This window comes from Eucalyptus grandis, chromosome 6 (assembly GCF_016545825.1).
Source record: "Eucalyptus grandis isolate ANBG69807.140 chromosome 6, ASM1654582v1, whole genome shotgun sequence".
In the NCBI taxonomy this organism is placed as follows: Eukaryota; Viridiplantae; Streptophyta; class Magnoliopsida; order Myrtales; family Myrtaceae; genus Eucalyptus; species Eucalyptus grandis.
In genome coordinates, this window is record NC_052617.1 from 54,376,119 (window position 1) to 54,400,432 (window position 24,314).

At 40.3% G+C, this 24,314-nt stretch overlaps 4 protein-coding genes across 6 annotated transcripts; 3 read left to right on the forward strand and 1 right to left on the reverse strand.

The window, feature by feature from the left end:
- Positions 1–3,710: 3,710 nt before the first annotated feature.
- On the forward strand, positions 3,711–9,261 carry LOC104450826 (hypothetical protein). 2 transcript variants are annotated; one of them, XM_010065528.3, is made up of 3 exons: positions 3,711–3,939; positions 5,097–5,719; positions 8,797–9,261. In XM_010065528.3, the coding sequence occupies exons 2-3, from the start codon at positions 5,172–5,174 to the stop codon at positions 8,864–8,866; spliced, it is 618 nt and encodes a 205-aa protein (XP_010063830.2). In that variant the 5' UTR covers positions 3,711–3,939; positions 5,097–5,171; the 3' UTR covers positions 8,867–9,261. The 2 variants fall into 2 exon arrangements, with proteins under 2 accessions (XP_010063830.2, XP_010063832.2); XM_010065530.3 differs by having other exon boundaries at positions 5,167–5,719.
- An 849-nt stretch (positions 9,262–10,110) lies between these two features.
- LOC104450827 (light-harvesting complex-like protein OHP2, chloroplastic) lies at positions 10,111–12,443 on the forward strand (the record flags this gene model as incomplete). The annotated part of the gene is made up of 2 exons (XM_010065531.3): positions 10,111–10,583; positions 12,096–12,443. Coding segments are annotated over 2 exons (588 nt in total), but the record flags the coding sequence as incomplete, so codon positions are not given.
- A 2,390-nt stretch (positions 12,444–14,833) lies between these two features.
- Positions 14,834–18,753, forward strand: LOC104450828 (probable serine/threonine-protein kinase At1g54610). 2 transcript variants are annotated; one of them, XM_018876760.2, is made up of 8 exons: positions 14,834–15,097; positions 15,191–15,715; positions 16,136–16,420; positions 16,663–16,980; positions 17,229–17,450; positions 17,634–17,728; positions 17,872–17,971; positions 18,261–18,753. In XM_018876760.2, exons 1-8 carry the CDS (start codon positions 15,005–15,007, stop codon positions 18,627–18,629), a joined length of 2,007 nt encoding a protein of 668 aa, XP_018732305.2. In that variant the 5' UTR covers positions 14,834–15,004; the 3' UTR covers positions 18,630–18,753. The 2 variants fall into 2 exon arrangements, with proteins under 2 accessions (XP_018732305.2, XP_039170131.1); XM_039314197.1 differs by having other exon boundaries at positions 14,847–15,062.
- A 1,065-nt stretch (positions 18,754–19,818) lies between these two features.
- LOC104450830 (peroxidase 12) lies at positions 19,819–23,380 on the reverse strand. The gene is given in 4 exon segments (XM_010065533.3): positions 19,819–20,690; positions 22,041–22,235; positions 22,972–23,057; positions 23,060–23,380. Coding segments are annotated over 4 exon segments (1,050 nt in total). The 5' UTR covers positions 23,205–23,380; the 3' UTR covers positions 19,819–20,066.
- Between the last annotated feature and the right edge of the window lie 934 nt (positions 23,381–24,314).

Consider the following 24,314-nt stretch of genomic DNA (forward strand, 5'->3'; position numbering starts at 1 on the left):
CATCGATGAAAATGGACATTTCAATATTAAAAAAAAAGTTATAATCAAATATTACAAACAATTAATTTAGATGTAATATTATTTTTTGTGTTAAATACCATGAAAAATCTTAAATAGGTATATTTATAACAAATTTATCAAAAAATAATTTTTTGATCATAAAAAACTCTAAACTTGTATATTTATAACAAACTTATCCTGAACTAATTTTTTTACCATATTGGTGATCTGTTAAATTTCCTTAAATTAGATTAATATCACAAAAAACAAATTAGTATAACTATGATAAATGGAGGATAAAATCCTAAACCGATACACTTGCCAACTACCACGTGTCATCCAATTTAATAATTTGATGGTAAGATTTAACAAAAACTAATGAAGTGTAAAATTCTTACAAGTGTACCAGTGTGGAGTGTTTGGTAGATTTGGGTAAATTTGTCATAAGTACACAAATTTGTGATTTTTCATGATATTAACCCTTATTTTCCTTGTAAACGACATATTTTGATGATATTCTAGACTTTTCAATGTCGATCCTTTCCAATCCAAAATTTTCCAAACACACAAAAGAAATCAACAGGAAAAATTATCAAAAAAAAATCATATATATATTGCATGAATGCAACTTAGGCCCAAACTTTTCAATTTGGTTCAATTATTCCAAACATTTTAATAATTTATGGTCAATTTTGGGTATAAATCACTATATGGATGTTAGTCATCACAGTCGGCGTTGTATTGATAGTTTTTACAAAATTTTTAATTTTTAAATTTTCTTTTATTATTATTTTTTTTTTTCATAGTGGCAGCATGGCTGCAAGGGCCTTCAAGTCCTCATTGGCCACAATAAAAAGAAAAAAAAAGAAAGAAATGAAAAATAAATAAATAATTCAAAATTTATTCACATTAACATTGACCGTGGCACAAAGGACAATGGATGTCAATGTCAATGACCTCGAAGCATGATTGACTACAAATGGTTAAAGATTAAATTGGCCAAATTAAAGATCTAAACCTAATTTGGAATCTACATAATAAACTATAACTTTTTTTATAATTTTCCCAAAATCTGCTCATCTTTTGACTTCATTACTTCATAATAGGCCAACGCCATAATTGTAATGCTCATTCCAATATGTCGTATTAAGCACCACGCAACCTAAAGTAGAATGGCCACTGTCGCTGACCTTTCCTTCAATCAGCCATTGCCGACTTGCCCAATTAGCTTTGGATGTTTATTACATTCACTACCGATGCAAAATAAGAATTTACCCATTCAAATAGATTATTAACATGCGATAGAATTTAATTTCAAAACTGACTTTAAATATGCATATCACTTAATCCAACAACAAACGCATAAAGTACTCTTTTCACACCAACAACAGGCTTAAAATAACACCTTACCTTTCTACGCAAATTTTCGTGATGTCCAAAAGTCCTTTCTTTTATTTTATACAATCATATGGAGAGTCCTAAGATTTTCATTCCATGTACTTAAATCCCAAAAATTGTCAGTTTCTCCTCTAGTCCTTAGGTCAGCTTTTATTGCAAAGAAAATCTAGGCAAAGATAATATTTTTTATTATTATTAATTTTCCCTTTATTTTTTTCGCTCCGATGGCGTAGAAGTGATGCCAAATGGATGTCTCACCAAAACCAGACTAAAATAGAAGGATAAAAAAGGACTGAAATAGAAAAAAAAGGCGCTGGTGCGCGATGGTGGTTGGGACGATCCTTGCCATCCCCGACCCAGGACGACGTCATTGCCCTCGTTTGCACATGGCAAGGCCGAGCCCGGTTTTGCCTCGTCCGCGTATCGTTTTGTTTCTCTTCCTTTCATTTTTAATTTATATACAACTTTTAATTTATATATCCTTGATTTTCTTTTTTTCAATAATCTGACGTAGCATCGGAGAACAACGTCATCATCCCTATGAGAAAGCTTTGTCAAGGTACTAATGATTGGAGTGCAAGTAAAAAAAATTGACCGAAAAGCCCGATAAAACCGAGCAATTCTGACTTTGTTTTGTTCGCAGAAAATGGATGATTTGGAAAACGTTTTCCTAAAAATAATTATTTGTATTGCTTGAAATAATTAATCAATAGAAAATATTTTTATTATCGATAATAGTTCCCGTATTAATATATTTATGGACAATAAAAATATATTTTATTCTTTTATTTTTTAAGCAATACAAAAGATCATTATTAGGAAGATGTTTTTTAAATCATTATTTTCGCAAAATAAATGAAGTCATGAAATTTCAAATTTTTGGAGTAAACACAACATTCATGACTCAAACAAAGGTATAATATTATAAAAAAACTTCCAACTTTAGATCTAAGCCCATTCTAGACTTTAAACTTGTTTTGTCTTATAACAAATTAATAAATTTCACTTGAATTCCGTATCTGTTCTGATTAGACCTCCATTTAAAATCACCCTTATCGATCCTACTTGACATTTTTAGCTTTTCCCTAAATTTCAAGTTCAAGAAGTTGTCTTTTGGATATATGAATTTCCACATCAGCCAAATGACATGTTCTTGGATGTGATATTTGGGTAAAAACTAGTGCAATTATGGTTGGCTTCTTTAATTATGCCTACTGTTTCCATCTTACTCGAGAATCTTCAATTTTGCACTCAATCTTCAATCTTTCGCTTGAGCAACTTGCACTTGGGGGCAGATTTGGATGGAGGGCAAATAAGGACAAATTTAGGACTCAAGTAAAAGTAGATTTTTTATGTAAGATTTAAAGTTGGACCCTAAAATTGTTTTTTTTCAAGGTATTAAGGTGAGTTTAGTGGTTTTGAGTGTAATACAAATGTTGAAAGCCAAAAGGTCCAAAACTCTTTGAGGAAATGCACATTACCTTCGGTAAAAACTCTTTGCAAAGAGACTTTGAGTTCAAATATTGTTTGGCAACATATATTACAAGGTGCTTTGGCTACATTTTTTTTTTTATTACAAAAACCTCAAACCTTTCGCTTAAGCCGACAAGTCGCCTCTAGATCTGGCGTTAGCGGCCATCGCTTGGGTCTTGTGATTTCTAGCGACGGTCGTCTTGGTCACCTGACCCTTCCTATCTAGATCTAGCCCTGTCAATTCTCATGGACCATCCTCGAGCGAAGAAGATGAAGAATAACAAAGAGGGGAAAAGAATATTTTAATCACAGCTTCAATATTCAGATGCTATGTCGAAAGACTAGGTGAGAGTAGCTTTGAACTCCTAATAGTAATATTTGGTCAAAAGTTACTTCAAAATACTTGACGAAATTTTTAATAGTTCGTTGAGCACCTTTGGGGGCTGACAAAGTCTATTGAGAAAGTTAAATCAGATGTAACTTGGACCACGAAATGAACCACCAATTTATGAAATTCGGGAATTTTGACCGCACTTTCTAACTTTATGGCCTTTCCGGGGGGGAGGAAGAGAGACAATAATGCCCGGGGGAGGGGAGAGAAGAGAAGACAATAATATTCCTTCGGAAAAACAAATGATTTTAGGGGAAAGGGAGGGGGCTGGGGGTGGGACACCGAGATGGGGTCCCGTCGCTATCATGCGCCATTTCAGTCACTGTCCATGTCGCCTCCCCCTCCCCCTTCCTTTCTTTCTTTCTTTCTTTTTTTTTTTGATAAAAAAATTAATAATTCCTATCCATAATGTGCTCCCCCTCCTCCCTCACTATTCCTTCTCTCCCCCCTTCCCCTCCCTCCTCTCTCTCTCTCTCTCTCCTCTCTTTCTCTCTCTATCGGCGATCTCCCGCAGTCGAATCCCGCGACGCGCAGCTCTCCGGGCCGCGGCGGCGCCGCCGATTCCACCGCCCCCATCCCCCCGCCGCCGCCGCCGCCGCCGCCGCCGCCCCCCCTGCTGAGCTGGAGGAGATCTCTCAGTCTCCCTTCGGCGATCCCAGTCCTTCGTCTCTCTTCGGGTGCTTGTTCTGCTTCCTCGCCTATTTCTCTCTTTCTCTCTCTCGTTTGATCTGGATTCCTCTGCTGTTCGTTTGCTTCGTCGTTTCGCGGGCGGGAGAGTCGGGGGACGTGGATGAGCGAGCGCTCTGCTGGAATTGAGCTCGCCCCGAGTCGTCTTGATTTCTGCATCGTTGCTCCTTTTTTTTTTTTGGTTGATTTTTTGTAAGTTCGATTAGCTTCGGAGGCGGGGATGTTCAGTGAAATTTGGAATGCTGTCGCTTGCTCGAGCTTGGATATGTCGTTTTGTGCTGCGAGTGGAGCTTGTGATGGGAGTGAAATCGGATGAGACTTATCATTTCCGTGTCCGCTTGCTCGTTGCTTAATTTGAACGTGATCGATATCCTCTTCTCTTTCCTTTGCTCGATTTGGAGGATTTTAATGAAGGTTGTAACGACCTGCTAAAATTGGCATCGGAAATGGTCTCTCTGCGTTAAATGTTAGTTTGGCTGGGGTGGCTGTGAGAGCGATTATAATCTTTTAAGGCATTGGAGCTCTGAGGGTCGTCAAATCTAGAGGTGATACATCGATTGTCTCCGAGGTGCTTTTTGACTTTTTGTTTCTCTTGGCTGTGTAGACAAAGGTCTCGTGTTCTGATTTTGGCTAAAGAGGGTTATAGTGCATCCGGAGATTAGCCTTTGCCACGTCAAGGTCAGGACTTAGGAGCCATTAAACATTTTTGCAATAGTAGTAAGAGCAATAATACCAATCGTAGTAAGAGCTGAACACTAGCACTCCTTTAGTTCAGGCTGTTCTAATTCCCATCCTTCTCTGAACTACGTGTGTTATTTTCTATCGTCACCTGCTCTTTGGGCATCCTCACAATTCGCTCATTCCGGTTGGTTCAACGAAAAGTCAATTCAAACAACATGCTATTTAGGGTGGAATGTAGCAATCAAACAGCCATATCACTTGGAGAATGAACCATCGGAGATCATAAATATAATTCAGTTTCAACTTCATTACTTCTGTTTTATTCATTTTTCCCTTCAACAAGTTTTACTTTTCGACATTTAATTTTCTGGTGGATTTTGTTTGGTGCATTTACTTTGATCTTGTTTCTCTCAAATCTTTTAATGTTGTGTGAACAATCTTATAATGATTGATATTATGAATGAAGGGCTACTCGCCTCATTCTTGGAGGAGAAGGCAATACTCTCAAAATTGATTGATGGTGCACAAATGAGCAGGACTAATGTTATTGGCAGTGGAAGGAGGAGGATTCTTCTCTGCTTCAGCTTCTGGGTATAGCAAAGGCCTGACCCTTCTTCTCTTGGGTCAGAAGAACGAAGACAAACAGATGAGAGTATCCCCGTGGAATCATTACCAGTTGGTGGACCAAGAACCTGACACCGACCTCCAGCTGGCTTCCACAAAGAACCGGCTTTCCCGCGGTTGCGCTTCCTTTATTTGCTTTGGTCGCGCCTCCGCAGGACTCGACACACCATCCCCACTTAAAGTAGGCCCAACCCAACAGCAGGAATTTGTGCCAGATCCATTAGTTTCTGATAAAAGCAAGGATCAGTCAACTATTGTTGAAGATGATGATGCTCGAAAGGTTGCTTTACGTAGTAGCTTGAAGAAGTCATTGACTTCTAACATGGTTCCAGTGGAGCATACTAATGAAAATCAGGCTGTTAATGAAGATGGAAAAGATAGCCATGGTCTAGTGGAAGGACGAAGAGTTCAATGGACAGATGCTTGTGGCAGTGAGCTTGCGGAAATCAAGGAATTTGAACCCAGGTATGGGACTTAAATTGTTTTGTCACACATGTACAGTGATGATTCGCTAGTCCTGCTCATCCGCTCGATGCATAATTCTTGTATATGTATACCATTCTGCATACATACTAAACCAACTTCATAAATGCATTGTGTCCTCTCGATTCTGTAAATTTATTCTATATTATGCTTTTGAAAGCTTGCCCATTAGCTGTTTACTGGTAGTGGTACTCTCCACTAATTGTCCTGATAACCAAAGAGTTCATGCGACATGAATTGTGATTTTGTTTGTCTCAACAAGAACAGTATGAGTTTTGCTGAGCTCGGATAATCTTTTTCTTATGTGTGCAAGTATCCTTCAAAGTGTAGTCGTGCTTGATGGAGCCAGGTCAAGTGAATATGTTTCACTGTCAGACTACATCAAGCATTTGTTTCTTTAAATTAATACAATAAAGTCCATCACTTTAATAATCACTTGATGGCTAAGGCTAATTGTTAATTGGTAAAAGAGGGATATGATGGATTCTGCTTTCAACCTTTTAAAAATTCAACTCCTGGATGAATATATAATGTCTGTTGTCCCTTAAACATGTTTTAGCATTGAATGAATGTGCGTGAGGCTGAGTTTTGTACATGTTATTGATTTTGAGAATAGCAGAGTTTCAGGAGAGAAGAAGTTGTAATGCAAGTCTTTGTGGAAAAAAGTCTTCAAGCTCATGAGCTTCAAAGGAAAAGATGTCTGACATGCAATGACTTGTGACTGAGCAAATTGCTGTAAATAGACCAAATTTTCTGTTTTTTCATTTGCTTTTCATTCTTGACCAAAGCTTGACTTTATTATTGTAAATGGAATCGTGAAGGAAAGCTAGGAGGCATTTCATCATTACATGATCCCACTACATGAACTTGGATCAATGAAAATTATTTATCAAGGAGTAATTGGAAATGGGTTTTTTCCCTCTGTGTGATAACTTAATGAAATGCTGTCCTTATTTTCCTTAAAAAATTTGCCATAAGGTGAGGAAGCAGTTTCTCAAGCTGTCTTGTACGGTCAACCTTTATTTATTGGATTCTCTCATATATATTATAGGACATGCTTTAGTCATCAATTATCACATTCTTGGCTTTTTTGCACCAACAGCAGTTTATGGCATGAGGAGATCCTTTAGGCAACTATTTATACTAATCCAATTCTAGACAACTTGGCTTTTGTCAGGCAGACTAAAACTACCCCTTCATGAATATAAACAAGAGGAGTCCAAAAGTTGGTTGGAGCTTATCTGTACCACTTCTCCCATTTAGTTATGATTTTTTAATATAATAACAGCAATGAGTCAGCAAAAATGAATAATAACATTTATTATAAAGAGAAGTGATTCATTTTCAACTTTCTATGATGAGCTATTTACAGCCTGTCACATTCCATTGATCTTAATACCTTCAAATGGAAAATCAAGGACGCATGATAACGTTGTCCTATTGCTACATCTTTTATACTCCCTCACTTGCTTGCACAAAGGGACTGAATAGGCTAAAACTTACTGCCCTTTTCTTTAGGCCAAATGAAAGGCTCCTTAGTCTTCATTGTTTTTTCTTTCTTTTTATAGAGTAATGTGCCCAAAGGCCCAAATCCTTTAGCCATGCTAGGCAATAAAGGGTGGGCTAGCTGAAATTAGAGGAAAACGGTGTAAATTACTTACTTTTCATGAAAAGGTCAGCATTTGTACAATTGCTGTAAACCCATTGATACTTGACATATGAACTTAAAGAAAACAGTGTATACTTGAATGGGAAATGGAAGCATAAATTGAATTTTTGCTATGGCACTTCTGATACATATAGTATGCATGTAAGATAAACCAGATGATGAGTCCCCAGACACATGTCAATATTTTCATTCTCATAGCAAGTCTGGATGTCTAATATTTCTTCGAGTCAGACACTTGAGACTCTCCTGTACCTGCACCCTACACTTGTACTGGAGTTCAAGTGACGCTGCTCTTATATAGCCATTTCTTTTTGCATGATCATGCAAAACTACATACAAGTGTCCATATTTTCGTTTTCTTTGTTTCTTTTCCTTCCAGTACATACCAACTATGACCTAATGGCAGGTCTTGGTCTTTTTCTTTAAGAATGTTTCCACTCAATTCACATTTCCTCTTTTATGTTTGGCATATGACTGACATATTGCTTTTTCCAGGTACTTGCATTTCTATGCTAGTAGCTTTGTGGGTTCATTTTTGTCATAAATTTGTTTGAATAAGTTTGGAAATATAATGTGAGAAAATGTTGGGAAATGTCCTCAGGTGTTAATCCTTCTATACAACTCTTAAAGTTTTAAGTGAACTTATTTTAAATAACCTTAACCTTTTTTTTATGCTCTATATAGAAATTTTTGGCCCAGTTATTAAAATATATTTGGCGCTCGAGAAAGCCTCCCATCTAATATTCAACTCTTGTCCAACACCCATATCTTTTCACATTTGTGTCTGTTGTGTATGTACACTTTTTGGCAATCATTGTAAAGGGGATAATGGGTGGTTGCTTGGTGCCTCCCATCTACAAGTTTGACTAATGTCCTCATCTATCAAAATAAATCGGCCTGATGTTTACCCAAATTTTCTCATGACTTACCATCGACTGTTGGCATTGAGAATTAGATTCATACAGAAAAAGGCTTTGGTTTTGGGTTGTGAAAGAAATTGTTACAGTTTGTTTTCTGTTCCGAATCAAATGGTTCTGTGTCGTTTCAACTTAGATGTCATGCACTAGCAAGTTAGATAACCCAGTAACTTAGTGTCTTGAATGCACTCATCAGAATCTACTGTCTAAGAACTGTTATAGGCCCTTCAATTTTGTACTTTTGATGTCATCAATGAGTAGGAAAAGGTCACTCTTTTGACATTTAATTGGAGGATGCTAAATATTGCTGACAGCACTAGGATATAGATATTGTGAAAAATTTGAATGTTTCTTCAGTTGTCACCGGTGGTCATTGTGTGTGTTCCTTCATCTACTTTGTTCTGCATTTCATTTTCCTTTTCTCATTTTACCTTTCGGAATATAATTAAGATGAAATTTTGAACCAATTGCAGCGAAACCGGTGGATCTGATGATGAGATGGACAACGGTAATGAAAGAAGCTGTGCTTGTTCCATCATGTAGTGGTTTGGCCTAAAAGATGGTATGTTCAACTTGTAAAGAGACGCAGTCGAGGATCAGGGTAAGCATGGCTAGAGAGGGGCTTGTTGATTGCAGACGGCCGGCCGACTCCTGAACAGAGGGTGTATGCTGATTTTGAGTGCCCCTTAGAACGATCCCGCCGGTCGTGAAACCCACCTTCGATATCCTCTCTCCTCCGCTTGTTGCGCCAATGCTTTTTGTCTATAACTGATCGACACGGGGTTTCAGTTTTGTCGTTTCGGGTTGTTGCTTGTTCAGGTTTATTAATCTTTATTGTAGTGTGTGGCTGCACATCATCCATTCATAAATTAATGTGTTATTATTGTATGGACGATACCTTAGCTGAAAATCCCGCGTACTGCCGCGAGTGTAAATTCTTCCGTATCTCTTCCTCTTTTACTGAAAGTTCCGAAACGATGTGGAGAAACGGCGACTAGCGATCAAAATGCATTATGGGTTATATAGGTAATAGTTCTCGTTGGCTCAAATGACCCAGAATGAATTACAGAAGGTTCATCTTTTTGCACTGAATCCAGGAATCCGAAAGTCCGGAATTACTAAAAAGATGGGTTGGTATTCTAAAAAATTTCTAATTGATACATTGACGATAAATTTATTTAAAATTAATTTTTTGACCAGCAAATATCATAAGTATAATCTTCAGTAAATTTTACTGTAAAAATGTCGAGTTGAATGACACGTGATAATTAACGTGCATATTGAGTTGGAGTTTTACTCTCTATTTTCACAAGTATATTAATTTATAATTTTTCGTGATATTAATTTAATTTAATGAAAATTAATGGATCCCGCGTGTATTAGTTTGATTTTTTAACACAAGTATCACATCCTAGCGCTTCTTAAGTGAGCAAAATGATCATCAAAATTAATTTGGATAAATTTATTATAAATATATCAATTTGAATTTTTATCAACATTAATCCTAAAAGTAATTTATAATAAAACTGAATCGACGTCCACAAGTAGTAACAATTTCATTAAATAGGGGAGGAGAGAGAGAGAGAGAGAGAGAGCGAGCCGAAGCGCGCACCTGGGAAGTTGCCATTCACACAAAGCTCTCCAAAAACGAAACTTGGCCACGTCTTATCCACACACGCCACGCACCCGACGCCCCCCTTCTCTCTCTCTCTCTCTTATTTCGTTCTTGATCATGTCCGAAAGAAGTTAGAACCACCACACCCGTCCCGACCAAGGAACTCCAATAACCACTACTCCAGAAAGGGAGCCAGAAGGGAGCAGAATCGGACCGGTCGTCATGTGCGTTCCCTCCTCCGCCCCGTGCCTCAAAATCCCGCCCTCCCCCTCCGCCCCCTTCTTCCGATTCTCCTCCTCCGCCGCCCCGAGGCCCAGCGTCGTCAGCGTCGCCACCACCATCCGCAGCTCCCAGACCGAGGGCCCCTGAGGCGCCCCGTCGCCCCTCCCCTCAGGCCCGTCCCCCTCCCGCCCCCTCCTCCTCCCCGCCGTCGTCCGCGGTCGCCCCGCCGCCCCAGCAGCCGAAGCCGCCGCTCGCCCCGGGGGCGGCGGAGGCGGCTGTGGAGGACGGCGGCGGGATAACGCTGGAGTTCCAGAGGCAGAAGGCCAAGGAGCTGCAGCAGTATTTCAAGCAGAAGAAGCTCGAGAAGTCCAATCAAGGCCCTTTCTTTGGGTTCATCGGCAAGAACGAAATCTCCAATGGAAGGTGAGCTCAGTCACTTTCTTTCTTCCTTTCTTTTTTTCCTTAACGAGTTCGATATGATTAAAAAATGCATTTTTAAGAATTATGCCGGGTATTTATATAATATATAATATATAACATATGGTTGATTTTGAGCTAGAATTCTGCTTTTGTCAAATCCCTTCTAGAGTAATCCAAAATCAAGTGGTGATACCGAGACGACGGTGCTTGTTGTGCCCTGAGAATCAGATTCAGGGTGCTTTTAGGTGTTAGCTAAAGGACATTAAAGTAGTTTGTTGCTAGTGACACATGTAGGCTGGATTGGTCTCCTTTTGGGATGATGTCGATTCAAAAAATGGGTGTTTCCTGGGACGCTTCGTGAGCTTTTGTGGTTCATTATCTGCCTTTCTATTGCGCTCGCCAGTCGCTGCGAGGCCAACTCAACCAATTGGTAGAAGCTGTGGATGGTGGTGTTTCTGTTCAATATATTATCGGATTGATGAGGTCTCGTGTCCGGTTCCTCACATTCCTCTCTCTTATCCCCCCCTTCTTTTGATGCGTTGTTTCCACCATTACTTTATCCAAGTGCGTAAAGGCTTCATACTATATTCTTTTGTCATCTTACTTGCCTTCATGTAAGTGCAGTAGTGCTTTTTTCAGAGTAGTCGGCTCTGCACTCACTTTGATAGTATCATCATGAGTCCTTTGGCTTCTTGACAACCCCGAAAGCTGAAAATGTTTTCAAGGCCTTCCATCTCCTTATTCAGTTCTGGTTCACCCCTGTCGAGATTATTCAAGGGGCTCTTGTTTTATGAGCTCCTTACTTGATGGCGGAATTATTTGGTCTATTATAATAAGCCTGGCTATGCAGAGTTATTCGATATGAGGGACATTTTTTCTTTGCTAGTACTGCTCGTTTCCAATGTTCAAAATGTGCGGATCAGGACAAGTAGATAGTTCTGGGTCAAATTCTGTTTCTAACGCATTCTCATTGTTGTCTGCATTGTCAGACATATTATCATGTTGTCTATGTGCACTGAAACTTTTCACTTGAAACAATTCAGTTGTGATGTGACTGTCTTATCAGGCGAAATCCTTAGATCCCCATGAAATTGTTGAATGTACCATCTTCAAGTGTGTAAGATTAGACCAAAATTATATGACACTTCTACTGGTTTGAGTTTTACATATCATGCCTTGGTCTTATCACCTTATTGGGACAATTAAGCATTAGTCCACTCTGTCAGGGATGTTCTTGCTGGAAGTTAAATATCTCTGTTTTTCTATAGTTGTCTATTTATTAACATGTAATGTCTTTTCCTAATTCCCATGATTTCCACTGCTTCCCATGTGTTGCATTTATTGCACATAATCTTAGAAAGAGCAGTTGGTGCATTTTGTTCTTTTTTACCCATAGATTTCGTCTAAATCCTTGCCCCTGCAATTGGCTATTGTTTATCCGAAAGAAACAGTGCCTCCTGACTTGGTTGTAAAGTTTTAGTTTCTTAAATGGGTGTTGCGAATTTGTTTAAACAGATGGGCGATGTTTGGTTTTGCTGTCGGGATGCTGACAGAGTATGCCACGGGCTCGGACTTTGTGGATCAAGTGAAAATACTTCTCTCTAACTTCGGAATAGTCGATCTGGAATGACTTCTTCTCCTCTGGGTTCCCCATAGCATCAACTCTTTTTGGTGTATGTAATTTGGTTCAAAGTCAGTAATATTTTCAATGTATAATGTTTTTATTGTGATCTTCATTTGCTTGCGAATGAATGATGCTCTCAATTGTTTCCTCAATTTTTCATACATGTAAGCTGTTCTCCTGATCTCGTACTTGGACTAGGATTGGATCAGTAGTCAATTCTTACAGCTTGATTTAGTGAATTTACAAGATGACGGTACCTTGCAATATTCCAAGGGTTTTGTCAACCAGCGCCTTCGCTCTGCTGGTTAAAGCAACTATACATTTTCAAGACATTGGAAAGAAATATAATGCAATAAAGAACTTACATGACAAAAAAATATTATACATGTAAAACTTTATTACTATGAAGAAGAAAATCCTAAAATTTCGGCAGTTGAAATCATGAATTTTATCAGGTGCTGGTAACTTTCAGGAGCTAATGGTAATCTTCATATTTATTAATAATTTCTCAATTATTTCATTGCTCTAGACAGCAAAGCATTCATATGTAGAATCGTCCATCTTATTATAGTTTCGAATTGTTGATAAATCCTCGATCTAGATGTTATCTTACCATCTGAACCTGAGCAAGCTTTCCTTGTATGTTAACTTGGACCCCGCATGACTTTGATCTTCAAGAATTCATATTCTAGTTGATAAAATTATAGAATCTGAACCTCTCTTCCTATCTTACAGATTTAATCCCTCACGTGTGTATTTAGCGTATGCTGCTGCTACTTTAGTGTTAACTGTAGTTTTAGGGACGATACAACCAATTTATGAGTGCGTCGATCCTATCAAAAGGATAAGTTGTCGACTTCAAAGAAAGTTAGTTTTATGTACTCTTTTTGAGATGTCTAGGATTGAGTAGATCTTAATATCTGATCTTCAGACACTCTCAACGATCCTAAAGTAGGATCCAATTTTGTCAAACTTGATTCCCGACGCTCTGATTGTAGCTTAATAAGTGGCTTAACAGCGCTTGTCGAATGAAATCTTTCCTTGAGGTTTAGAAAGAAGAAGATTCGGCTCTTGCTAGGGCAAGAGTTATATATAGCTCTTACTTGTGATGGGATGATTAGTGATTAACTATAATGAAGTTAGAATCAGGCATTTAATTAGCTCTTACTTTATCCTAATTCATATTTGCTGCGAGTTACGTCGCCTCGGCAATTTGAAAGCAGTTTTCTTCCTGTTCAGAAGCTCAAAGCGTAGCTATCTTCTCTTCATTACATTAAGCATAATATACGCATTGCTAATCATTAAACGAGAAGATTTACGAATGGTTTGGTTTGCTAGTGCTTTGTGTAAGCGGTGGAACATTCTTGTGGAGATATCATGTGCACATACTTCACTTCTACCTCAAGAAATGTCATGAGTAGAACTTCATAATATTGCTGCGGGGATTGATTTATTCTTCATGAAGAGATCAGCAAGGTTAAACCGAAAGAAAGTTGCGAACAAAGTTGAGTGCGTAACTGAGGAACCGTTTCATTCACATATGCCTATTGCATGCACAATTCAAGTTTGATCTCCCCACAAGAAAGTATAGTGAAATTCGTCCTTGGCTTCACCTGCTCGGGATTTAGCTTGCGCCGTCTGTCGATTCAAGGCATTTTATGAACCCAAGATTTATTCAAGATGGAATTTCATGTCATTGTAGACATAGGGTTCAAGAAAGGTGAGCAAGAAAGCAAAGATTATCTATGAGGCCGTAGGAGGGAAGGCAGGGGAGTGGATGGAGATCATAATTAGCATTTCATGAGGGGGTGTGTGCGTGTTTGAGTGAACCTTAAGGAAAGCTACGTCTGGAGCTCATAATTTTCTTTGCATCCACAAGATTTTCCCCCCCCAAAAGCGTAGAACTCGAGAGAGTTGTTCACTTTCTAATCTTTTGGGCCACATTCCCTTTGTTACTTAAACTCATATTTCTAATCACCAATGGTTCTAAGTACCACTTCCGAGATTCTTCGATTATCTTACCATCATTCATTCTCGCGGGCATTATGTTTTTTTTTTTTTTGGCCACATAAAAGGATTTAAACAAATTTGGGATCAACCTCACGCGTATTGTTTAAGTCCATCATTGCAGCCGCACCAGGTGGGGCAGAAGTCCTAAACTAGCAATACACCTAAACTTAGGTTCGCCCTCACAAATTAATAAAGGTGTTCCGAGATTGAAAACAGATTGGGGAATTGGACCCATGAACTTCGGCTTGCAAAACAAGTTTTGGATCACTCGGGCCGATCACCTAGTTGGTGCTTCTGCAATTAGATTTATCAACATGCATTGGTTGCCGATGCGATGATGGTGTAGGGCGGAGGTGATGGGGAGGTTTTACGAGTCAATCCCACTCTTCAATAGCTTTACCGTCGGATGAACGGTTAGCAGCGTCCATCAATTCTAATCACGGGCACGCTAAGTAGGTAACGAGAGATATTTCAGCTGTGGTAGAAATCACTTTTACTCTAAACTAAACTCAAACAATCATGAACATTTCAGTTGCAACTACCGATTCCAGTCGCACATCGAAGTCGAACCGTGAGAAAACTGGCCAAGGAAAGAGATAAAAAGTGGCAGCATCGGCCGAGACTAGAATTCCAAGTCGAATTGTTCGTGCGTCGTCCTGTCAAATGATGTTCCTCAAACGATGCTCAAAAACTCATCCTCTCTCTCTCTCTCTCCCCCATTCCATCGGGGATCACAAAGGGGGAAAGAAAACGTGGAACGTAGAAGCAAAAGCATGAAACGAAATTTGAAATGATCCTCTGTTCTCTACAGTCACCTGCATTTTCCAAAAATAGCCGGCCGAAGGACGGCCTCTGCAGATTGATTTCTATACCTCTTCACTGTGTCTCTCTCCCGCTTCACCATATGTCATCTTCTTGTACACCTCCTCCGTTGTCTTATTCATCGTAACACTGTTTGCCCTCGTTTATATCACAGGAAAACCCACCAAAAATAATCCATAAACAGCCCGCCAGACAGAGACAACCGATGGGCTGTGTTCAGACCAAGCCATCCGAGAACTCGCCCCCCAAAGGCCTGGAGAAGCTGAAGCAGCTCAATGGGTACGTCCCGAGCAGCGGAGGAGGAGGGAACGCGAACGACCGGAGGTCGACCAGCCAGGGATATGCACAGCAAAGCCAGGGCGGGCCGTGCAGCCCCGAGTTGAGGAACAACCACAGCGGGCGCTTATCAGGTGGTGTCGGGAGTGATGGCCGAGGCGGCGGCGGGGGTGGCAGTGGCAGCGGAGATGTGAAGTTTGGGAGTGGGAGTGGGAGTGGGAGTGGTGGGGCCAAAGGTAAGTTGGAGAAGGATGGTGCATCGAGGAGGGAGGGTGGATGGTCAGGAGATGATCAAGTTCAGCTTGTGGATGGTTGGCCCAAATGGCTCACCGATAATGTTCCAAAACATGTGTTGAGAGGTTTGGTACCGAAGAGCGCCGACTCCTATGACAAGATCGATAAGGTAATTCAAACTTCTTTTATTCGTTCTTCTTCGATGTAAAGCTGGCTCAAAGTACCATCTGGTGCCAAGCTTTCACTAGTCTTAACATGTGCACTGTCGAAAGCATGAGATCAATGTCTTTTTGAGTCAAGTCTACGATGATTCATTCATATAACCGGTTTGAACTTGATCTGTCTGAATAAAAACTAAAGACAATCTCTCCTCAGTGAGTGGAATTCTCCATTTGATGCCCAAGCTGTCGAAATCAAGTAATGAGAGGAAATATGGGACTCAGAGCTCTAATGTCGATCGGCTCTTAATATGGTTAAAATTGTTAGATGTGAATATCTTCAGTAGTTTGCAGATTCACTGTCATTCGATTCATCATGATTGAAAGTTTCGTCAGAATAGACATTCAGAATGCAGTTTTGGATATTCCAGGTAGGCCAGGGGACTTACAGTAATGTCTACAAAGCATGGGACAGAGACACCGGAAAACTTGTTGCCCTGAAGAAGGTTCGGTTCGACACATCGGAACCAGAGAGCATAAAATTCATGGCACGGGAAATTATGACCCTGCGAGAGTTGGACCACCCCAATGTGGTAAAGCTGGAGGGGCTGGCAACATCAAGAATGCAGTTCAGCCTTTATCTAGTCTTTGAATTCATGCAGTCAGACTTGCAGAGGATTATCACCCGTCCAGAGGGACGACTAACTGAACCGCAGGTACGTGTACCACACTGCACATTGAATGAATCTGCGAGAGAGCCTTGTAACATTTTCGTCAATTTCTAATAATTTTCTTGTGATAGCTCATCAGCAAATATTAGTGACCTAAATCGATGCCAATTGTGGAGTAGACAAATGTAGTGTTTGTTTGTGGTTTCGAGTAAATTCCATAAGAAAGTTCCTTCCACTGAGTTTGATCCTAAGCGCTTATGTGGCTCTGAAAATATTGACTCATGCAGGTGAAGTGCTATATGCATCAGCTTCTTTTGGGGCTGCAACACTGCCACGACAAAGGAATTCTGCACCGCGACATAAAGGGATCGAACCTACTGATAGACAAAACAGGCACGCTAAAGATTGCAGATTTTGGGCTTGCAAATTATTACAGACCTCGAGATAGGCTTCCTCTAACAAACCGGGTGGTGACCCTCTGGTATAGAGCTCCTGAACTACTGTTAGGTGCAACCGATTATGGAGTCGGTATTGATCTTTGGAGTGCCGGATGCCTCCTGGCTGAAATGTTCGCGGGACACCCACTTATGCCTGGCCGGAATGAGGTAATGAAGATTAAAGATACGATAACTGTTTCTCCAAGTATCCCTTATCATAGTGACCGGACTAGGTGATTTCATTTAGATTTTAGGTAAAATTCTTCTCCTTGATCTCTTGATTGGACATATCATATTGTACATGGATCAGTTCATGTTTCTGGGCAATCAACAATGCCTGAATTCGTGCAGCTCTGATTTTTTCACTTTGTCAATCGAAACACTAAGAGGAGCTCGTTTCTCGTTTGGGTCTTCAGGTAGAGCAACTCCACAAGATTTTCAAACTCTGCGGCACGCCACCAGAGGATTACTGGAGGAAGATGAAGCTACCCACGACCTTCAGACCGAGACAGTTTTACAAGTCAAATCTCGTAGAGATCTTCAGGGAATTCCCCGATTCTTCTGTCAGTCTTCTTAGTTCTCTTCTCGCTTTGGACCCTGCATCTCGTGGCAGCGCGTCTTTAGCCTTGCAACATGAAGTAAGTACTAGCCAGAAAGACTTAGTTTTCACATTTGCCATAAACAAGATCAACCGTGTTGTTGTTTTTTCGTGACATTTTTCTAGTTCATACTTTCATGCTACCAAAAATGGAAGAAAGTTCATAATATGATGTTTGAGTCTATTTACTGGCCTTATTCTGCGCAATGCCTTTCTCTCGCAGTTCTTCTACACAAGCCCGTTAGCGTGCGGCCTTTCTGGTCTTCCAATAATCCACCACGAGGAGGAAGAATTTATTAAGACCAACGAACAGAAAATGTACGTTGACTTTCTTCCTGTGGTACATTTACAGTCGTTTCCGCCTTGTGGCGGAACTATTCAAGCAGTCGCTTCCATTTGTTCTCATCATCATTTCCCATGGTGCTCTTTAATTAATTGATTCTCACCTTTATTTTTTTTAGGCGCCGGAAGGCTAAAAGACGGGCTCGATCACAGCGTGAACGGAGGAGGAAAGACACTCTTGCTGAGAATCAAACTGGAAATGGCGAATCAACCAAAGAGGTGAGGCTCTTCACTAAATTTGCATCCTTTCATTCAATTCTTCAAGAGGGAAAAACAGACGCAATATGTTAATGTACTTTTGTCTCGCTAAAGTAGTTATGCGAACATTGTGTCTTTCCTTCCATACTTCGAATTTCTGCACTTCCTTAAGTCATTTTTTTATCGCTTCATCCAGCTTCGAATGCCATGCCTAAGTAAACATCCGTGGTGACACAATCTAAACTTTGATTGTAATGTAATTGCATTTTGAACGTTCTATCTTGAATATGCATGATCGAAATAAATACAGAAGCAGGAGCAGGAGCATCAGGTACAAACTGATAACCAAAAGCCAGAACTCAGGAGCAGCTGGAGTAGCAGCTCGTCCGGGCTAAAGGGCACCCAACCTGAGCAAAGCGAACCACCTGTCTTGCTTTCTTCAGGGCCCATCATACAGTCTTTCAAAGAGTTGTCTCCAGAAATAAGCACGAGCCCCGATGCTGGCAAAAACCGAGACCTTCCGCCACTGCCCGTACTGAAACCATGTGTTGCGGATTACAGAAGAGAGAAAGATGGCATGTACAGGTTGAATCAGGTCAGTAGGTCTGCTTCCACGAGAGAATTCAGAAGTTTGAACAATCAAAGGAAACGCTTGGGACGGTTTGCCGTCGAGGATTAGGAATGCCTTAAAAGGTACTCGATGAGATTCTTTTCTTGCTGTAGTATTGGTCCATTCTTGCTTCTTGTAAGTGAATTTGTCAACCATTGAAGAAATATATATGAAATCGAAACTCAGTTGCATATCTTGCTCTTGGCCGCAACCATGAAAAATCGGATTGACCATGAAGAACACTGGAAGGCATGCTTTCGATTAACGGATGTCGCGATTGCATATGCTTCGGACCAAAGCCACTCTCGCAGTTCAAAGAGATTTTCCATGCTCTTTTTCAGCAATACCATTCTTTTCAGGATTTTGTGGACAGCAGATATGATCATGATTTTCCATATGATTCAGGAACGTTTCATCGATCGAAATACTTTTCTCTCAATCTCAAACCATGATTCAATGAAGATGACACGATGCTTGAAGTGCACATGATGAAAAAAGGTATGGAACCCCCCACAAGACAACGAAACTCGATCCTTGGTTCATGGCAAACGTTCTTCCACATGAATGGAACCGCTATTCTCTCCATCATGCATGAGACTGAGTTATTTTTCATGTGAAATCAAATTGTGAGATTAATCGACTAGAGGACCATAAACTCTCTTCACTGTCTGATACAATGCAAACTCTTTTTTTGTGCCAAATAAAAATGTGGATTTTTTCTTCCGTGACAGCAAATTTTAGCAAATAAGAATCATCAAAAGACTGTTAATAAAAGAAAATGATAGATGATTAGATAGTTTAAGTTTTGGGTGACCATTTTTAACTATTCTAAAAATTTAAAATGTTAAACAAAAGCGGGGTTTAATGTTAAGTATTTTAATGTTCCTCCTTGTCCTATCACTAAAGTGTGAAAGTACATGAGATGAGTCAAATAAACAATCTAGAAAGATTTAAATTCAGGACTTTTTATTATGATACGAAGTGAAATTTTGTAAGATCATTTTTAATTATCCTAAAAATTTAAATCGTCAAATTAAGTCGTCATTTGAATATTATTTATATTATTTTCAACGAAAAGGGCTTGCAACTGCTGAGTACTGCATAATGGAATTGCACCTGATTTTCGGGATATCATTAGGAATGGAGTCAATTGAACCTGGTCGCATTCGAAATCTGAAAGCTCTTGGCTAACAAAAGCAATCGAGACCAATGCTGATCGGTGCAGTTCATGCAAAGTTGCAAACAAACGCCTCAAGCCTTTGAATGATCACAGTTCTCCGAATTCAAATTCCCAAGCAGTAGGCTCGCACGCAACGTCTTGCCAAGTGACACAAATTTTGAGCTTCTGCTGATTACATATTCTTGACATACTCATAAACAGCTGATGCAATTTATTAGACACCGCCACGGTCTATAAACAAGCAAGCAAAAGTAGCAAAGGTCACAGATCCTAGCAAAACAAAGTTAACCCCAGCTGATACATACACACACTTATAAGGGGTCCCATCATTTCAATTCAGCATAGCTCTCCAGGTCCTCTTCCACCACGGACTTCAAGAGATCGGGGTTCTCAGAATTCCTGACTGAGCAGTTGGCTCGGATTTCTCCTTTCGTCCCCGTCAACAAGCCGAATTGCCCCATCTTTGTCATGGCTAGGACAAACTTCTCAAAGAACAATTCCTGGTCCTCGGCAAAGCTAGTGACAATGTCCCTCGTTGCAGGATCCTCATACAGATCTTGGTCTGAGGTGAACAGGCCTTGGCGGTTCACCAAATCAACAAAGTACTTGTTGTCGAATCGGTTGGGTGATCGGATGTCCAAGACCGTAGTGTTGGTGGAGTTTGTGGTGGGGCACACGCCCTTGAGATCATGGGCAAAGGTCTTCTCCATCGTGGGGTCTTGGGTCGGGTAGAGCCGATTCTCAAAGGAGGTGCAGTGCCCAAGCCCGATGGTGTGGCCTCCAGAGAGGGCCACTACGTCGGTAGCGTCTAAGTTTTTCTTGGCTAGGGCGGAGAGAATTGCACTGGCGTTCTCAGTTGGTGCAGGTAAATTCTCTAAGGTCACATTTTGAGTCGCAAACGTGAGTCCATCCCGCCTTCCCAACGGCACATCATACTCAGGTCCGCCTGACTGCACATGACGACGAGAATAACAGAATTAGAATCCAGAACTCGGAAAACATCTGTTGACGCTCATTGATATGATGGGCAATAGTAATCATAATCGAGAAAACTTCCATGATGTATAGGACATGAAGCCAACGGAGAACTTTGATGTCTTTTCGTGTGGAGGTGATCATTTGCAAGTCAACTCTCATAAACTAGAAGCTAGTTGGGATTAGCTTATCATTAAACAGAATCGTCTACCTAGGTTGTTATTTCATCTGCAATTTTCAAGAACTTTGTGAGCACATGCTTACCTGACCATGTTGAAAGAGTCCAAAGACATGTCAAGTTGCAGTATTTTATCCATAAACATGATCCCAAAATTCAGAATAGACCTCCGACTGGTTGGGATCTTAAAAAAATGGTGATGACTACCCGTTAAAACTCAGATATAAACAACGACGATGTCTCAGTTTTGACCATTGAAATTTGCTGTATACTACACTCTTTGGCTCATAATGACAGGGTTAATTGTCCTGAGTTTCCAAGATAATGCTGCCGACTTAAATGGACATCTGCTACATCTCACAAGATATTCAGAACACGAACAGGAGGAAACTACAAGAATCCAGCTATAGTTTAACCACGCTTGGTTACATCAGCGAGTCCACTTTCTCATGATTTATATAATTCCTCTTACCAAGCATCATCGAACATTACCATTGAGAGAGCAATAAAGTATAATTATCACCATAACTAATGAGTACAATCAAGCCTGAGCCTAAACAAGAGTGGTTAAACAACCCTTGTCATCGCATGGCCACATGACCGAGATCAAAGTTCCAGGTACCATGTTGCGAACGCACACATTCTGTTAGGTTTGGGGTATTTTATACATCAACTTGATTTCCAAAAACAGTAGATTAATGGGGTGGTTGAATGTTTAACAGAGGGGGAACTTCCAATCAGTGAAAATTCTATGTGAACGGGTAACTTACTATATGTTTGGTTAGTTTAATAATCCAATTAATCCCTAAAAGGAAATCCATTTATCAACTTGAACATAAGAACTGTTACAATTATCTAGGAAGCTAGCTAACTGACCGATACTGTTTTCTGCTGTTGCTCTATTTTGAAAGCTTATGATCATAATTGCCTTCCCACCACCAAATGCAAAAGCATCATACAGACTGCAAATCAGTACTATTTACAGGGACGAGCATGTTCGGCAAGAATCTGTATTTCTATCAAATTTTTGATAGTATGAGCTCAAGAATGCCTAAATGGTTTGTACGTGGCAAGTATCATAGTCAGAACTCTGTTTTGGTGTGTTACTCTCTAGTGATGATGGAATGATAGCTTAAGGGGGGCTTACCAGGACAACGGAGTCACGAGCAGCAATGGCTGCGATATCAGCACAAGAGACTACTCGACCACACTTCTTGTCCACGAGCTCACGGAGGTCATCGATGATCTTGAATGCTGATGGTCTCAAGCTCCGGTTCGGTGGAGCGTCCTGCTCACTTGGTCCACTGGCTGATCCATCCAGCAACACCGAAGCATCACATCCCTGCATCACTCATCAGATCTAAAAAATAAGCGTGAATTTGAAGAATATTTTATCATTTATTTGAATGTAAGTGATCAAGATTCAATTGTAAAAGAAACCGTGATGACTTAAACCCATCCTAACCTTCAAAGTGAAAAAAATCCTCGCCCCACACAATCCGGGCTTAACTAGACTGCTCGTGCAATCATCTTATGAAGACAATTTACCAGAAATTATTACTGCAGCTCTTTATAACAGCAGAACATGGGAGTTCTGTGAACTTCTATGTTCTTCATTTTAGCATATAAAGCACTAAAGATCAGGACCAACTATGTCAAACGCTCAAAAAGCATCCTCCAAAACTTCAACAAGTGTTTACTATAAGACAGTAATATTTGTATGCTAAAGACGAAGTGACGATGGCTTCAGGCACCCACATGACTTCGTAATCTACCCAGCATCATGAATTTTTTTTTTTTTTTTAAAGTCCACTTCTTGCAGCTGCTAAACTAGGCCACCAGCTCGAGAAGATTTTTTCGTTTTTTGTTGGCATCTCTCATTTCTTATTCTCGTCTATTTTGGTGAAGATGATCACACATCTTGCCAAAAAGTGTGTGTGAACGTTTAACGATCAGCTTTACCATCTTACACAAGGACATGTGATGAGCAAATCAAGATACAACTTCTAAGAAAATCGCAAATCTCTTTGCCCCGTTAGAGTGAATGCGGATTGTGACGGAGCTCGCTGGGTACCTACCTTAACAAAGCAGTCATGGAAGTGCAGACGAAGCAGCCCAGCAGCTTGGCCAATATCCTCCTCGAACACCTTCTTGAGATGTTTCTGATGACGGACTCCACCTTGGGACAGCTCTTCTCGTAGAAGGACCACGAGAGCCCCTTCACCAAGTGAGCAGAGCTCGTAACATGAACATGTGATGCAGCTATCACAAGAAAAGAAACCAAAACGAAAGAGCTGAAACGGGAGGCCATGATGTGGTCTGGGTCTGGGTCTAAAGTTACTTCTGCAAGGTGAGTTCAACAGAGCAAGGGGTCCCTTATTTATAGGCAGGTAATATGACTTGATGCAAGAGCAATTTCGAGTTTTCTAACCTCGCACGAGGTTGAATAGTATTCATTCCGAAGCCGCGTGGGAAAGGGAGGTAGCTTGTTCCGATTCTTAATGGTGATCGGTACGGACATTGACGAAGACCGTGTTCGTGTTCAAGACTTTCCGGATGGCATGTGGGGTTGAAAGTTCAAAATGCCGTGGGAACCCCACAACCATAAACCTTATCTCCCTCCTTTCTGTCGTTTTCTTGATGACGATGATTGGACTTTGGGACACAGGAGGCTCTTATCCGCCATACGTTCTTCTGCCCATTTGACAAACTACAGCTATGGCCGACGTTTGGCAAGTTGGACATGATATTTTGACAGATATTTTTTTGGTCAATTTTACTGTATTTCTATTCTAACTCCCACCTTCATATTTTTGCCCCGACCTATTACAAGACGTGAAAGTCGAAATTCACATTTGAAACTAAATCGTCTTCACTCCAAGATAAAGATTCTAACAAGTTCCATTTCGCACTTGGAGCGATCTTTGTGTAGAATTAAGTTTGGATCATCTTCGATATAGATCAAATCAAATTATTCCACTTGATCTAGGTAGAGTATGAAATATATAAAATCAAAACTAGACAAGGAGGAAAAAGAAAAGTAGAGGGTGAACGGTAAAGAGGAGCCTGACCGATTGTGGAGTATGAGGGAGAGAATCACCGGTCGGTGGTCCATTGATGGCAACAATTGAGGTGGTTACATTCTCGGGTCGTCACCGTCGCTTGAGATTTCGTCCCCCCACTCCCTACCTAACCACCTTATGACCATTGCAATGGACATACTCTATAGGCGACAACCTTGACCGCCACAACAATGGTGGTCGATATCACAGTGTGTAAGATTAAAATAGGATGTTGCCTATTTCATCATGATATATACTACACTAATTATGTCGGTCTATAAGATAACATACTATATGATAGTTGCAATGTATGATAAGTTTACAAATGATACGCAGAATGTAAGAATATAGCGATACCT

What these genes read in the sequence shown, in the direction of transcription:
- LOC104450826 (XM_010065528.3), top strand. Translation starts at nt 5,172, where the DNA reads ATGTTATTGGCAGTGGAAGGAGGAGGATTCTTCTCTGCTTCAGCTTCT. An exon ending in ATCAAGGAATTTGAACCCAG is followed by an intron (nt 5,720 to 8,796) that starts GTATGGGACTTA and finishes AACCAATTGCAG; the next exon opens with CGAAACCGGTGGATCTGATG.
- LOC104450828 (XM_018876760.2), top strand. Translation starts at nt 15,005, where the DNA reads ATGATCCTCTGTTCTCTACAGTCACCTGCATTTTCCAAAAATAGCCGG. An exon ending in TTTCTATACCTCTTCACTGT is followed by an intron (nt 15,098 to 15,190) that starts GTCTCTCTCCCG and finishes TTTATATCACAG; the next exon opens with GAAAACCCACCAAAAATAAT. An exon ending in TTATGCCTGGCCGGAATGAG is followed by an intron (nt 16,981 to 17,228) that starts GTAATGAAGATT and finishes TTGGGTCTTCAG; the next exon opens with GTAGAGCAACTCCACAAGAT.